The following is a 16,190-nucleotide window of genomic DNA, read 5'->3' as shown; positions in this document are numbered from 1 at the left end:
CCCTAGTCCTACTGTCTTTTTTCAGTGGGAAGAGTCTCTCCACCTCTATCCTATCCATCCCATTCATCATCTTATACGTCTCAATGAGATCTCCCCTCATTCTTCTAAACTCCAACGAGTACAAGCCTAGTTTATTCAGCCTCTCCTCATAGTTCAACCCCCTCAACTCCGGCATCAGCCTAGTAAACCTCCTCTGCACTCCCTCCAAGGCCAAAATATCCTTGCGCAGGTGCGGCGCCCAAAACTGCGCACAGTACTCCAGCTGCGGCCTCACCAATGCCCTATACAGCTGCAGCAAGACCTCCCTACTTTTATATTCAATCCCCTTCGCTATGAAGGCCAGCATCCCATTCGCCTTCCTGACCACCTGCTGCACCTGCAAGCTGGGTTTTTGCGACTCATGCACAAGGACCCCGAGGTCTCTCTGCACCGTCGCCTGCTGCAGTTTTTTGCCCCGTAAGTAATAGTCCTTCCTACCATTCTTCCTACCAAAGTGGACCACCTCACACTTGCCAACATTAAATTCCATTTGCCATTTCCTGGCCCATTCGCCCAGCCTATCTAGATCCTTCTGCAGACTCTCCACACCCTCCGCACAATTTGCCGTTCCCCCAATCTTGGTGTCATCCGCAAATTTCGACAGCACACACTCGGTTCCCTCCTCCAGATCATCTATATAAATGGTAAAAAGCTGAGGCCCCAGCACCGACCCCTGGGGCACTCCACTAGTCACCATCCGCCAATCCGAATAGCACCCGTTGACCCCCACTCTCATCGGTGCGCACATGCAGAAAACCCATGCACACACACAGAGAATGTGCAGATGCTGCACAGCCAGTGACCCAAAGCTGGAATCAAACCCAGGTCCCTGTTGCTGTGAGGCCGCAATGCTAATCACTGTGCCACCGTGCTGCCCGTGTAATGTTAGCAGAGCAAGGGTCAACATGGGACTGCGGAGTGGCACCGCCCAACAGAGTGATGTATGTTGTTGTGTGGTCAGAGAACAGTTGCAGGCAGAATGCAATAAGCAGTAAGCCTGCACTGAACAGCTCCATGCAAGACCATTACCGGAATTTTACCGGCACACCCCCCCCTCAGAAACAGAGCGGGCGCAGCTCGCCAAATGGAATTCTCCATTGGCCTCAGGCAGGATTTTACGAGCCTTGCCCGATCAAGGTCGTAACATACCAGCCCACATGCGTAACCTTATCACCTCGTCCTACCTGACTTTTGGCAAGATAAGGTCTTACGAATGGATGAGAGTTATAAAAATCAAGTTCGTGCCTGTTTTCTCTCCTCCCCCAATAGTACCAGCTCTGTTTTGCCAACAAAATATTGCACCCAGAAAGGTCGCAAAGCCAATTTAAATATTAATGAAATGCTTAGCACGCTATTAACAAGTACCAGATACTATCGTCCAGGCTCACTTACCTATACCACCTTGCCAGGGGGAAGCAGAAACCATTAAAGCCCATTGGGTGGTTGGAGGCAAGGCCAGGCAGTGCCCATGGGGCAGTGCTAGTCTGGCAGTGCCCATCTGGCACCCTGGCACTGCCCACTAGGCACTTTGGTGTTGCCCACTGGGCACATAACTGTGCCAGGGCATGCCAAGGGGGTGGGGCCTGAGTAGGAGTGGAGCCTATGGTACTGAAGCTATATTGGGAGTGGGGAGAGTGGGGTGGAGGAAAGGGGAACTTCACTGGCGTAAAAGGAAGGGAACGGTGCATACTGCCAGGTGGCAATTGGGGTTGGAATGAGGGATCTCTACTGGGGTCGCAATTGGGGTGAGAAGTAGATAAATAAAAAATATAAATAAAAATGAAGGCAAAATGTCTTTTACAAATCCATGCTAAAATAGGCCCCGGGTTCACACGGCAGTAAGGGTTGTGTGAACCTGGGGCCTATTTTAGCATGGATTTGTGAAAGACATTTTGCCTTCATTTTGACTCAGTCATTGAGAGTCACACTCCCTCAATGACTGTGAGATACCCTATCCAAAAACTGAAGGGACAAGGTTCAATATTGTCACCTGGTTGAGTCACCCTCGTGCTAATTGCTCTGAAAGCAGTGCCAGGGCGTTCAAATCAGGCACAAACAGGAGATTCAGAGCCCTAAGAATATCAGAAACATTCCACTTCTACCACTCACAAGGGCGTAAGGGCCAAAGTTCTGACAAAAATCTAGCTGTGGGAGAAGTCGAAATTTGCCTGGAAGAACCTCACCAAATTTCAGTGCTCAAATCTCTGCTGCTGCACTTGAACACCTCCTACCCTCATCCCTGACTCCCTCTCCCCCTGCCCCAGCCTTTCAACTCTGAGCTGTGGCTCAGTTGGTGCAGAACTTGTCTCTGATTTACTCTGATGCTATCGGGACTTGATGGTTTGGGTTATAAGGAGAGGCTGGATAGATTGGGCCTTTTTACCCTGGAGCATAGCAGGCTGAGGGGTGATCTTATTGAGGTCTATAAAATAATGAGGAGCATTGTTCAGCGAGATAGTCAATATCTTTCCCCAAAGATAGAGGAAGTCTCTAAACTAGAGGGCTGGGTTTAAGGTGAGAGGGGAGAGATACAAAAGGGTCGAGAGGGGCAATTTTTTCATACAGAGGGTGGCGAGTGTATGGAACAAGCTGCCAGGGGTAGTATTAGGCGGGTACAATTTTGGCTTGTAAAAAGCATTTAGACAATTATGTAGGTAAGATGACTATAGAGAGATATAGGCCAAATGTGGGCAATTGGGACTAGCTTAGTGGTTAAGAAAAAGGGCTACATGTTGGGTCCAAGGGTCTGTTTCCATGCTGTAAACCCCTATGACTCAATGGCTGACATTTTATAACCTCGGTCAGGTAACTCTCATGAAACCCCAAGGCGAACAGAGAATTACAGTCTGTGAGCTTCCCCGATTCTGGTAAATTTCCAACCTATGACTCTGAATTATATAGTTCTACCCCACTCCAGGGTTTGAACACAAAACTGAATATTGACACTCCAGTGTGGAACTGAGGGAGCTTCACACTGCTGAAGGTGAGATCTTCTGGATGAGATGTTGAACAGCAATCCTCTGAGGCAGATATAAAAGATCCCAGGGCGTTACCATGGAAACCCTGCAGTGCAAATGGAGGCAATTCAGCCCATCGAGTCTGCACCAACAACAGCCCCACCTAGGCCCCATCTCCAAAACCCCACATGTTTACCCTGCTAATCCCTCCGTACACATACGCATCCCAGAACCCCAAGGGGCAGTTTAACATAGCCAATCAACCTAACCTGGACATCTTTGGACTGTGGGAGGAAACTCATGCAGACACAGAGGGAATGTGCAAACTCCACACAGACAGTGACCCAAGCTGGGAATTGAACCCAGGTCCCTGGTGCTGTGAGGCAACAGGACTAACCACAGTGCCACCAGGCAACCCAGTTACATGAATGCATATGAATTAGGAGCAGGGGAAGGGCACTTTGTTCCCCAAGCCTGTTCTGCCATTCAATAAGACAATGACTGATCTTGTTTTAACATCAACCTTCCGATCCTGCTTATCCCTGATGACCTTTCACCCCCCCCACTTCCCACCTTGCTTATCAAGAAGCTATCCATTTCTGTTGTAAAGGTACTTATAAACTCTGGGTCAATCTGCTTTTGAGGAAGAGAGCCCCAAAGTCTCACAAGTGTTTGAGAGAAACTTACTTTCCCCACCTGAAGTGGTCATCTCTGGTGGGAGTTATCTTTGGCGCCTGAGCCAATGTTTGTTCCTCAATCGATATCGCAAATAAAACGCATAAGAAGATAGGATTTTCCTATTTTTAGGTGAAGTTCCACGGGAACATGGAGAGTCTCCCATTGTGTAGGGAATCATCTGGCCAAAATTCATTAATTATGCAGCAAGGTGTTTACGCTGTACTCAGTGATGGGACAAGCCTGGATGGCCTGTTGTCCACCATCTTGTCTGGATGCCATATTGAAAAGGTGTCCAATATCACTATTGAAGAAAGAAGATGGACCCACTGAAAATAACAATGGATCTCTGTGAACATTCTGAGGCTGAAAGATGGCCCCCCTCCAAGACACCAAATATGGAAGATCACCTGCAGATGCTCTCTCCACCCACTGCTGTGGTGTTCTGGGGTTGAGCGTTGCGGGCAGCCTCCATCCTAAACTCTAGAAGCAACTTCAGGCATTGTTCAGATGAATTCTCCCTGCCGATGCCTGCACATCATGTTGTTCCAAAAGGGTTTCACGCTGGTGTGTTTTTTCCACAGGCGCCATGGAGAATCTGTTGCAGGGAATTGGGAATTGGGCCTTCATCTGCATCCCATTGACAGGATGTAAGTGAGGTGCACAGCGGCCTCCAGCAGCTTTTCTGCCAGCCACAGCAGGCATCAGGGGATGATCCCGCTGTAAATTCATTCTGGCTTGAAACGGATGTCCAGGCCTCCCGCCACATTCTCCCCCTACACACCTCATCGGACACGCCAACAAGAAATTGCGTGAATTTCACCGATTAATTGGTCATTACCACATTGTGATTTGTGACAGTTTCCTAAGTATAGATTAGCTGCAGAAATTCCCACATGGAAACAGTGACTCAGGAGCTCCAGTTTCCTCCCACAGTCCGAAAGATGTGCTGGTTAGGTGCATTGGCCATGCTAAATTCTCCCTTAGTGTACCCAAACAGGGGCCGGAGTGTGGCGACTAGGGGATTTTCCCAGTAGCTTCATTGCAGTGTTAATGTAAGACTACTCGTGACATGAAAGGTAAACCTTAAAACTTTGATTACATTTCAGAAATGTCTTCATTGTCTGGAAAGTACTCCAATGCCAGCGGGCATTGAAAAGTCATTCTTTCTTTCAGAGGAAAAAAGTACAACCCATTGAGCCATAGCTAATATCTTACTTTAAAATATGGATTGTGAATTTTATTTTTTATATTTGCTTGTTGTTATTAAATTTTGTTTGTAAGCGCACATTCAATTGAGCTCAAAATCAAGATGGCCGCTGAAACCATAAGACCATAAAATATAGGAGCAGAATTAGGCTATTCGGCCCATCAAATCTGGCCCATCATTCAACCATGGCTGGTATGATTCTCATCCCCATTCTCTTTCCTTCTCCCAGTAACCGTTGATCCCCTTATTGACCAAGAACCTATTTACCTCTGTCTTAAAGACACTCAATGACCTGGCCTCCACAGCTCTCCATGGCAATGAGTTCCGCAGGTTCACCACCCTCTGGCTGAAGAAATTCCTCCTCATCTTAGTTTTAAAGGAACATCCCTTCACTCTTGTGCCCTCGAGCTCTAATCTCTGCCGCTAGCAGAAACAACCTCTCCATGTCCACTCTATCCAGGCCTCTTAGTATTCTGTAACTTTCAATTAGATTGCTCCTCATCCTTCTAAACTCCATCGAGTGCAGACCCAGAGTCCTCAACAAACCTTTCAGTCCTGGTATCATTCTTGTGAACCTCCTCTGGACCCCCTCCTTCCTTAGGTATGGGGCCCAAAACTGCTTACAATATTCCAAATGGGGTCTGTCCAGAGCCTTATACATCCTCAGAGGTACACCCCTCCTCTTGTATTCCAGCCATCTAGAAATGAATGCTAACATTGAATTTACCTTCCTAGCTGCTGACTGAACTTGCAAGTTAACCTTAAGAGAGTCCTGAATCAGGACTCCCAAGTTCTTTTGTGCCTCAGATTTCCAAAGCCTTTTTTTCATTGAGAAAATAGCCGATGGGAAAACCCTCTTCATCATAGAGACAGAAAATGCTGGATAAACTCAGCAGGTGGCAGCACCTGTGGAGAGAGAAACAGTTCACATTTTGATTCCATATGGCTTTCACCTTGTGGGTGAAAAAATTTTTATCATGTCCATAAGACTGGAAGTTATAAGAGAAGAATTAGACCATTTAGCCCATCGAGTCTGCTTCGACCCTTCCAATCTACCTTAAATCTATGCCACCCCTGAGTAATTGACCTCTCAGCAATGGGAAACAAGTCTTTCCTGTCTGTCCTGACTTGGCCCTTCATGATTTTCTATACCTCAATTATTTTACCCCTTAGCCCCCTCAGCTCTGAAGAAAAGCACTCTAACCTATCCAATTACTTCCTCTTAGCTGTAACTGTCAAGCCCTGGTACCATTTGTGTGAGTTTGCTGAAAATCAAATAATCAACACATGTTGCTTGAAGAGTGAACAATGTTCATCTTCACCATCTTGTTTCCGATTAAGAAGGCCTAATTATCACAGAACCAAGAGTACTTCAGTGCAGAAGAGGCCCTTCAGCCCATTGAATCTGCACTGACACATGAAAGATCCTAACCTGCCCACCTAATCCCACTTGCCAGCACTTGGCCCATACTATCGAATGTTATGGGGAATATCAGAAAATACTTCAGACTCTGTACTTGGTGCTATTTACTAAACCAAGCAGTTGAGCAAGTCTTACAGTCGTAGACTCATTACAGCCCAGAGGAAGGTTGGTTTAACTCATCGGCTCTGTGCTGGATTGCTGCAGAGCTATTACAGTCAGTCCCATTCCTCTGCTCTATCGCCAAATGTTGCTGGCCTTGTCCATGTACCACGAAAAGCATCAAATATATAAATACTAAAGTTACTTTAAAAATACCTCCAGTAAAAAAATTAAAGATTAGTAAAGTTTATTTATTAGTGTTACAAGTAGACTTACATTATCACCACAATGAAGTTACTGTGAAAACCTCCTCATCGCCACACTCCGGTGCCTGTTTGGCTACTCTGAGAGAGAACTTAGTGCGGCCAATGCACCTAACCAGCACATCTTTCGGACTGCAGGAGGAAACCGGAGCACCAGGAGGAAACCCACACAAACACAGGGAGAACATGCAGACTCCACACAGACGGTGACCCAAGCTCGGGATCAAACCCGGATAAAAGCAAGCTTTGACAAAGGAACATCTGGGCTCGAAATATCAGCTTTTTTCTCTCCTTACAGATGCTGCCAGACTGCTGAGAATTTCTCTTATGGAATCAAACCCGGGTCCTTGGCTCTGTGTGGCAGCAATACTAACCACTGTGCCAGCTCTAATCATAGATTATCTTTGATTTTGCAGCCCTCTGGTCCTATTAAGAGGTAGTGGGAGTAATGGTCTGGTTGTATTACCGCTAGCCTAATAATCCAGAAACTCACCTGTTCTTGAGACCTGGGTTCAAATCCCACCACAGTAGATGGTGAAATTTGAATTCAATAAAAAATATCTGGAATCTATTGATGATCATGAAACATTTGATTTATTATTGTCACATGTATTAGCATACAGTAGAAAGTATTGTTTCTTGCGCGTTATACATACAAAGCATATCGTTCATAGAGTAGGAAAGAGAGTGCAGAATGTTGTGTTACAGTCATAGCAAGGGTGTAGAGAAAGATCAACTTAATGTGAGTTAGGTCCATTCAAAAGTTTGATGGCAGCAGGGAAGATTGTTGGGAAAACCCATCTGGTTCACTAACATCCTTCAGGGAAGGAGATCTGCTCTCCTCACCTCGTCTGGCTTGCATGTGACTCCAAAGCCACAGCAATGTGGTTGACTCTCAACTGCCCTCCAAGGACAACTAGGGATGTGCAATAAACACTGGCCAGTTAGCGATGCCTCCTGTCCCACGAATGAATGGAAATAAAACTTTTGTGTTGTTACTGAAAGAACAATCTTGATTTAAGGAATTACAAAAGTGCACACATCATCCAGACTTGTTCCAAGTATCTACAACCTTTGAGTCTTTCCTGTCAAGTGTCTGTGTGTCTACATGTTTTTGTGTTATCACGTTTGACGATACCATGGCTACAGACAGGAAACAATCGCCTATGTTATTTCCAATTCAAACTCTGGCTACCAGATGAAGAAAAGGCACTGAACTTGGCTGGCTACTGGGGAGGGGACTTTAGGGAGCTAATGGATCGACTGTAACCAAGAGGGGGAAAGTGAGGCAGAAAGTGGGTGTGTTACAATAAAAAATGAGAGCGGAGAGGAATCAGCAGCTGAGTTGGGGATTGGTTCTGTCTTGTGTTCTGTGGGTGTGGTGTCGAGCTAGCTCCGAGTCGAGAGGAAAAAGAAACTTAGTGGTGGCAGGCTTCTCGTTCGGCTTTGCCGCTGGAACTGAATGTTAACTTTTGTCCAAAACTTTTTTTTTTCTTAACGGAAATGTCGAAGTTTATCGTCAGGAGTGACGCCCCTATAAACCCAGAGAGGGAGAGAGGTTGGTGTGTGTGTGAGTTTCAGCGTGACATTTCTCAGCCCCTGTCTGCAGACACAAGTGATGAAGTACTGGAAAAGTTTCACTCTGCGGGATATTGACAACATCAAGGAGATACATTTGAAGAGAGAGTGAGTTTGTTGTCAGGAGGGGGAGAGGAGGTGATCTGAACAAAACACACCCCCAGTGACTATGGAGAGAAGAGAGAACATTGGATGTGGACGGGAGTTTGTTGGAAAATTTTGTGCCTGCCGCTCTGTGTAGGACAGGAGCAAAGGGGACAGACATCAGACAGACAGTCCCATGCTGTCTCTGTGCATGAACTTATATGGTGCTGAAGGAGGGTTGGTGGTCAAACTGGGGTAGCCAGCAAGGCAGGGTGGTGGTCGACGTGCATGGGAGGAGGGGGTCAGCATGGCTCAGGAGACACCCCCCGCCAAAAGTCGCAAGCTGCCCAGGTCCAGGTCCAGGTCCAAGGGCAGGAGGGAGGGCAAGAGCCGCAGCGTCCGCTCCAACCTGCTCTCCAGTGGAGCCAAGGGCACCGATCAGCCGGGGAGGCTGCACGCCAGCAACCGCCTCAAGACCACCAAGTACACGCTGCTGTCCTTCCTGCCTAAGAACCTCTTTGAGCAGTTCCACCGCTTTGCCAATGTTTACTTTGTCTTCATTGCCCTGTTGAACTTCGTGCCCATCGTCGGTGCCTTCCAGCCCGAGCTGGCACTGGCCCCTGTCGTCTTCATCCTGGCTGTCACCGCACTGAAGGATCTGTGGGAGGATTACAGGAGATACAGGTCTGACCAGGAGATCAACCACATGGACTGCCTGGTCTACTGCAGGTACTTGCAGCATTAATACTGTAATAGAGTGAAGGTAGTTCTGAAAGACGTGCTGGTTCGGTGCATTGATCCGAACAGGTGCTGGACTGTGGCACCTAGGGAAATTTCACAGTAACTTCATTGCAGTGTTAATGTAAGCCTTACTTATGATTAATAAATAAACTCGTGGCACTAATACCTAAATTTTATAGAATTAAGGTATTTGTGGCAATAATACTTTAATTTTATAGAATGTAGGGTTTTTTTCAATTCATCTGTGGGATGTGGGTATCACTGGCTGGGCCAGCATTTATTGCCCATTGCTAATTGCCCCTGAACTGAGTGGCTTGCTTGGCCATTTCTGAGGGCATTTAAGAGCCAACCACATTGCTGTGGCTCTGGAGTCACATATGGGCCAAACCAAGTAAGGACGGCAGATTCCCTTCCCTACGGGCATTAGTGAACCAGATGTGTTTTTCTGAAAATCGACAGTGGTTTCATGGTCATCAGTGCATTCTTAATTTCAGAATTTTTAAAAAATGAATTCAAATTTCACCATCTGCTGTGGTGGGATTCAAACCCTGGTCCCCAGAACATTAGCTGAGTTGCTGGATTAATAGTCTAGCGATAATACCACTAGGCCATCACCTCCCCGAGTTTCTTGTAAAAACTCATATATGGTTCGCTGCTCCTGTTTCTACCTTGGTTGTGTCGACATCACATTGTAACATCTGTATTCTGCCAGATCTTGCACTGGGTCTCTGGACCCATGCAGCGACAATACCACTACACCACTGCCTCCCCCTTTTTGAAGCGTTAACGCTCTACTTTTATAGGATGCAGGTATTTTCAACATTAATGTTTTATTTTTAAGGTAGGCAGGTGTTTACAACGTCAATACTTTATTTTCCTAGAATGCAGATGTTTACAGCATTCACATTTTTTTTTAGTATGTTGGTGTTTACAACATTAGTACTTTATTTCTGTGGAATCCAGGTATTTACAACATTGATGCCCAGGGCGGGATTTTCCATTCCCCCTGCACTGTATTTTGTGTGTTTTCCAGTCCCATAGTTGTTAATGGGCTTTCCTATTGTTCAGACCCTCTGCTGCTGGAAAGCCCATAGCAAGGGGTCACGATGGGAGGGACCAGAAGCTCCCACTGATGGAAATGGCTGGAAAATCTTGCCCACGCTCTTTTTAAAAATGAAAAACTTCCACAATTTTAAAGCATATACTTTAAAATCAGTTCTTTGAAGAAGCATTATTTTATCACATGTATCTGGTGCATTATTCTCCAGTGCGAGTTTTCAGTTGCCTCAGATTTGGTGCAGGTCTCTTATGATTCACTCAGAAATTCTGCGATGCTGTGGCAACACACACTTTTTACATGTGTGCTATAGTCTGGATCTGTGGATGGTGATTGTAGGGGCTCCAATGTTCTTCCCATCTCTCCAATTGTTACTGGCTGACATTGGTGTCAGTTGGAAGTATTTACAGGTAGACACTCAACCTGTTTGATAGCATTATGAACAGACCTTCCCAACAAGTCCCAGAGTGGGACCTGAACCTGGGGCTTCTGGCTTGGAGGCAGGGTTGCTACCAACTGCGCCACACCCTATGTATAGGGTGCATTTCTCCATTATGGATTTTCAACCATCTTGGTTTACACTGGTACTAGTTTGCCATTTAAGTGCCAAAAAAAAGCTTTCTGTTGGTATCTAGATGCTCCAAGGTTCCTGAAGTTTTATAGTGGAACGTTCTCAGCAAGCCTCACAACTCTGCCATTTAAAATATATATGTCTTTCAAATTGATATGTGTGCCATCAAACTCAGCCTAAGATCTGCATGTAGAATCCCTTACAGTGCAGTGTGAGGCCATTCAGCCCATCAAGTCTGCACTGACTCTCTGACAGCACACCATTACCAGTCCCCATCCCATGACCCCCCCCCCCCCCCACCCCCGACTACAACGCCAGAGACTCGAGTTCCATTCCCAGTTTGGGTCGCTGTTGGTGTAGAGTCTACACATTCTCCCCGTGCCTGCGTGGGTTTCCTCCGGGTGCTCCAGTTTCCACCCACAGTCTGAAAGACGTGCCGGTTAAGTGGAACGGCCATGTTAAATTCTCCCTCAGTGTGGCCAAACAGGTATGGCGACTGGCGGATTTTCACAGTAACTTCATTGCAGTGTTAATGTAAGTCTACTTGTGAGACTAATAAATAAACAGCTCGGGACAATTTAGCCTGGCCAAATTGTGCTAACTGGCACATTCTTGGATATGTAACAGGTGATAGGCTAACTCCCTATTTCAGGTTGTCTCTGCAGTTAATTGTAAGTTGGAACATTAACAATCTTCACATCGCAACACTGGATGCTTTTTTTTCCTGTACGCAGCTGTAGTACAGGATTTGGACCCAAGCAGACTTTAATCATTCTTAATGGTTTGATTTACTGCCAGGGTGCTTTACAGATAGCTTTCTCCATATAAATCATCCCCACAAAGTTTACCTTAAGGATCACCTTGGGATACGCTGTGCTTTGAAAAGCAGATCAAATACATGGGCCAGGTTCTGTTTTGAGCAGTAATTGGTGGGACATCTGTTGTCACGGTTTTTTTTACCCTAATTCAAGGGTGTGATTTCTACTCAAGGTGAGCTTTTGGAAGGTCTGATCTACTGGTACAAGTGTACGCTGAGATTTAATTTTAAAGGTTTGTTCCAAAAGCATAGACAGCTGCTTAGAAACTCCTGGATGTTTGGGGGGTGGACAGGGGGAGGGAGCATCATGGCAAATGCATCTACCAGACACGTTGATTAAAGTCTTTTTTTAAAGTTTATTTATTAGTGTCACAAGTAGACAGCACGGTGACAGTGGTTAGCACTGCTGCCTTACAGCGCCAGGGACCCAGATTCAATTCTATCCTCAGGTCACAATCTGTGTGGAGTTTATATGTTCTCTTCGTGTCTGTGTGGGTTTCCTCCGGGTGCACCAATTTGGTCCCACACTCCAAAGATGTGTGGGTTCAGAGGATTTGCCATGATAAATTGACCCCAGTGTCAGGGGATTAGCAAGGGTAAACATGTGGGGTTACAGGAGTACAGTGTGGGTGATATTGCGGTGGGTGCAGACTCGAGCCAAATGGCCTGCTTCTGCGTTGTAGGGATCCTGTGATTCTAGGCTTACATTAACACTGCAATGAAGTTACTGTGAAAATCCCCAAGTTGCTATACTCCGGCACCTGTTCGGGTACATTGAGGGAGAATTTAGCATGGTCAATGCACCTAACCAGCGCGTCTTTCAGGCTGTGGGGGGAAACCGGAGCACCCGGAGGAAACCCATGCAGACACGGGGAGAATGTGCAGACTCATCACAGACAGTGACCCAAGCTGGGAATCAAGCCCAGGTACCTGACACAGCAAGCTGGCGGTGCTTGTCACCGTAATGGTCACCAATAATGCCCACCTTCCAGCTCAGAATGTTCCTGGGGAATCATCTTCACTCTGAGGAGATCCATCTTCCAATATGACAGCGCTCCCAGAGATCCATCTTGATTCCCAGGAGGTCTATCCTCTTTCTCCAATAATGGGTGGTCAGTCATGTTGAGTGCCTTTCCAATATGGCAACCGGATAGTGGCTATGAGCCTTGCCCCACCACAGAAGATAGTGCCCAGTCGTATAATCGATGAGTTTGGGGCTGGAAGACACGCAGTGTTTTCCTGCGAGCCTCCTTTGTGGGAAACACCTTTGGTCCCCGTCAGGACATAATCCCCTGATGGAAGAATGCCATCATTAATTCTGTTTCTTTCTGTTTTTATTACATTTTAATATTGGGAAGGAGTGGCTGTTTTCTGTTAATATTGAAAAAAAATTGTGTTCAAAGTCTGAAGTTCCCTAAAGAATCTCCTTGAAGGAGATTCTTATCAATGTGTCTTACACCATTATATTACTGGTACTTTTAAACACCAAGGCATATCCTAAATCTCTTTCAATTGGCATTTGGGTGGAATTTTGTCAAAAATATTATTCTGGGCCAGGAAAGATCAACGCAAATTGCATTGCCACCTTCCCGCACTCTGGGAGGGTCGGGGCCTAAACCGGCCAACAAGCCCAGCTTCACAGAATACGAGTGTCCTGACCTCAAAGTGAAATTAAAGAACCCTCCGCTCCCCTGCATCGAACATCACGCTCCCCCCTCCTCATTGGATGTATGTTTCTGCCCTCAACCACCACCTACCCCCCCACCCCGAATACAGATTGTCACCCTCGGAGCAATGGAACACCACTCCCTGCCCCTACCTGGGGCACTGCCATGTGGGCACAGCCAGGATTGCATGGCCCAGTCACGTCCTTGATCATCCAAGGGGCCTCAATAGCCTCCGAGCACCTCGACGAGGCCACTGTGCCTGGTCTCTGCCTAAGGAGATCCAGTAGCAGTTCTCGCTGTGCCTGAGGGTCGGAGAATCCCTGGAGCAGGGAGAATCTTGAAACCCACAAAGCGTGTTTAGATGTGCGGGAAGCACATTACGCCCGGGCGGGGGAGCTGTGGGAGAACCGCAAAGGGAGTTCTTGCCATCACTAAACACTCTGGGGCCCTCCCCCATGATTCTCCGGCCCTGATATGATCTGTATAGAGCACAACGTGGCTGGACAATCACCCCCACAACACATTTACAAGAAAATATATCCTTGTATTGCTATTGTTGATGGGTTGCAGTCCTTAGATTTATTGCAACAGGCAGATAAACCATTCTTTGACCTATGGCCCAGTTGATTTTCCCAGGATCTCTTGCAGCAAAAGCTAACTCAGATCACAAGTTGTTTTTTTTTTAGTTCTATTCAAGCTGGTGCTTTTTCATTCATAAAATCCCTGCAGTGTAGAAGGAGGCCGTTTGGGCCATCGAGACTACACTGACCGCAATCCCACCCCGGCCCTATCCCTGTAACCCCACATGTTTACCCTGCTAATCCTCCTGACACTAATATAGCATGGCCAATCCACCTAACCCACACATCTTTGGAGGGAGTGTGGGAAGACACGCAGACACGGGAAGAATACGCAAATTCTACACAGTCACCTGAAGCTGGAATTGAACCCGGGTCCCAGGCGCTGAGAGGCAGCAGTGTTAACTACTGTGCCACCGTGCTGCCTAATTCACTTGTGTGCATTGCATTGTAAAGAATGTGCTTTCATTTATAAATGAGAGGGTCGCATGGTAGCGTACTGACACGGGCATTTCCGGGAATGTTCCTAGCTTTGCGTTTGGAATTTAGTTCCAATTTGGTGAGGGTTCCGAAGTGGCTATTTGCCTGGTTACTAATTCTGTTAAGTGTGTTGAATCGGAGTCTGGACAGATGTTTTCTCAGCTTTATTATTACTGTAACAGGATGAAGCTAGAACTGTTTTTTTTTTGCCTGTGCAGACGGCATTGCCACAGCACCCTAACCCTTTAGTAAACTGGGACTGAGTTAAACTTAAACTAGTCCAAGCTGCTCTTACCCGCCGAAACTATGACTGATTCATCTGTTTTACACTTTGATTTCCGATTGTTCCCTTTTTAACAACTTAAGTTCAAACCCTTCATTTTGAAATAACAAATGGTTTACAAGTAGGAAATGAAATGTTTTCCTCAGTCTTTGGTCTCCACTCCTGTGAAATAAAATGCTCCCTTTTCCCAGAAACAGGAGTGAGTCATGAGGATGGAATTGAAGTCAATCTGTTATGTTTTAGCTGACGGATAGTGTAGGACTTGTTTTGTGAATCGAGCGCCTAAACCGCTGTTAATAGTACAGTTTAGTTAGGAATTAAAAACAGAACCATCCCCTCTCAAGATTGTGAACAACCGGAGTGCTTTTGTTCATTCCATTGCTACAATTTTGACAGCACGTTGAGTAGATGGCAAAACATGTTTCCAGCCCATCACCACTGACTTTTGCAAAGCCCGACACTCTTCACATCACTTTAATGACTGAAAATATCAGCCTTCAATTTCTAAATTCAGAACCGAGAAAATACCAGATATTCAAATGTGGTTGAGGGGTTACATTGCAACTGCTGTGAAGCTTCAGTGGTGGATAAACCACTTCCTCAAGGTAGCCCTGCATCTGCCACAGGGATTTTGGTTTGACTGCTTACCTTCTGTAACTGAAATAGAGGTTACTTAGCAAGGAACCAAAAGTTGCTCTGGAGTGTATATAGCCATTTTGTCAGTTGAAATGAAAGACTACAGGAGTTATCACCATCTAAAAGGATGTGGAGGCTTTGGAGAGAGTACGGGAATAAGTTATCATGATGTTGCCTGGTTTGGGGGGTTTTAGCTGTGAGGAGAGATTGGAAAAACCTTGTTTGTTTTCACTGAGGGGGCGACCTTATAGAAGTTTACAAAATTGTGAGGGGCCTGGGATCACCTGAATCCTTTCTCCAAGGTCCAAATGTCAATTACTAGGGGCAGTAAGAAGTCTCACAACACCAGGTTAAAGTCCAACAGGTTGATTTGGTATCACGAGCTTTCGGAGTGCTGCTCCTTCATCAGGTGAGTTACAATTACTAAGGGACGTAGGTTTAAGGTAAAAGGGAGAAAGTTTAAAGGAGATGTGAGCAGCATGTTTTTTACACAAAGGATGGTAAGTGCCTAGAATGCACTGCCAGAGGAGGCGATAGAAGCAGATACAATAGTAACGTTTAAGAGGCATCTTACCAGATAGAGGAATAGGCAGGGATGCGGACTGTGTAGAGGGAAATTGGTCTTTAGTTATGAAAGGAATCATGTGTCGATAGAGGCTTGGTGGGCCAAAGCCTTTTCCTGTGCTGTACTGTTCCATGTTTTTTGGTTCATCTATTCTAATCCTGCATTTACCCATCACACTCTCGCAGGGGTTTACTTAAACATAGAGGAGTCGCCCTCAGTCCCACAAAATGAGGATGCTTCAGCCGAGTTTCATGATTTTTGTGTCCTCGGGTGAATCACCAAGCTAATCCTGGAGCCCCAGGTCCGTAAGCAGAGAGGTGCCCTGAAGAAAAGGGTGGGGAAGGGATTTCTTGGGCCAAGGTTCTGCTTTTTCCCCCCTTTCCATTTTTGTCATGTCTCCACAGCAGAGATTTTTTTGGTCAGTTTCTGACAGTGTTGTAGGTCCCTGGTGCTGTGAGGTGGCGGTG

General features: G+C 46.2%; 1 protein-coding gene across 1 annotated transcript in view; it reads left to right on the top strand.

Moving 5' to 3' along the window:
- Positions 1-7,274: 7,274 nt before the first annotated feature.
- The window catches only part of atp10a (ATPase phospholipid transporting 10A), a 177,938-nt gene continuing 169,022 nt past the window's right edge, over positions 7,275-16,190 (top strand). The window contains exon 1 of the mRNA XM_080197601.1: positions 7,275-9,057. Coding sequence (XP_080053727.1) covers positions 8,636-9,057 — 422 coding nt within the window. The 5' untranslated portion in view covers positions 7,275-8,635. The remainder of the gene's footprint in view (positions 9,058-16,190) is intronic.

The sequence above is a fragment of the Carcharhinus amblyrhynchos genome, chromosome 10 (genome assembly GCF_965287045.1).
Source record: "Carcharhinus amblyrhynchos chromosome 10, sCarAmb.v2.hapA, whole genome shotgun sequence".
NCBI lineage: Eukaryota > Metazoa > Chordata > Chondrichthyes > Carcharhiniformes > Carcharhinidae > Carcharhinus > Carcharhinus amblyrhynchos.
Note: the sequence above shows the minus strand (reverse complement) of the source record. Positions and strands in the feature narration are given on the sequence as shown.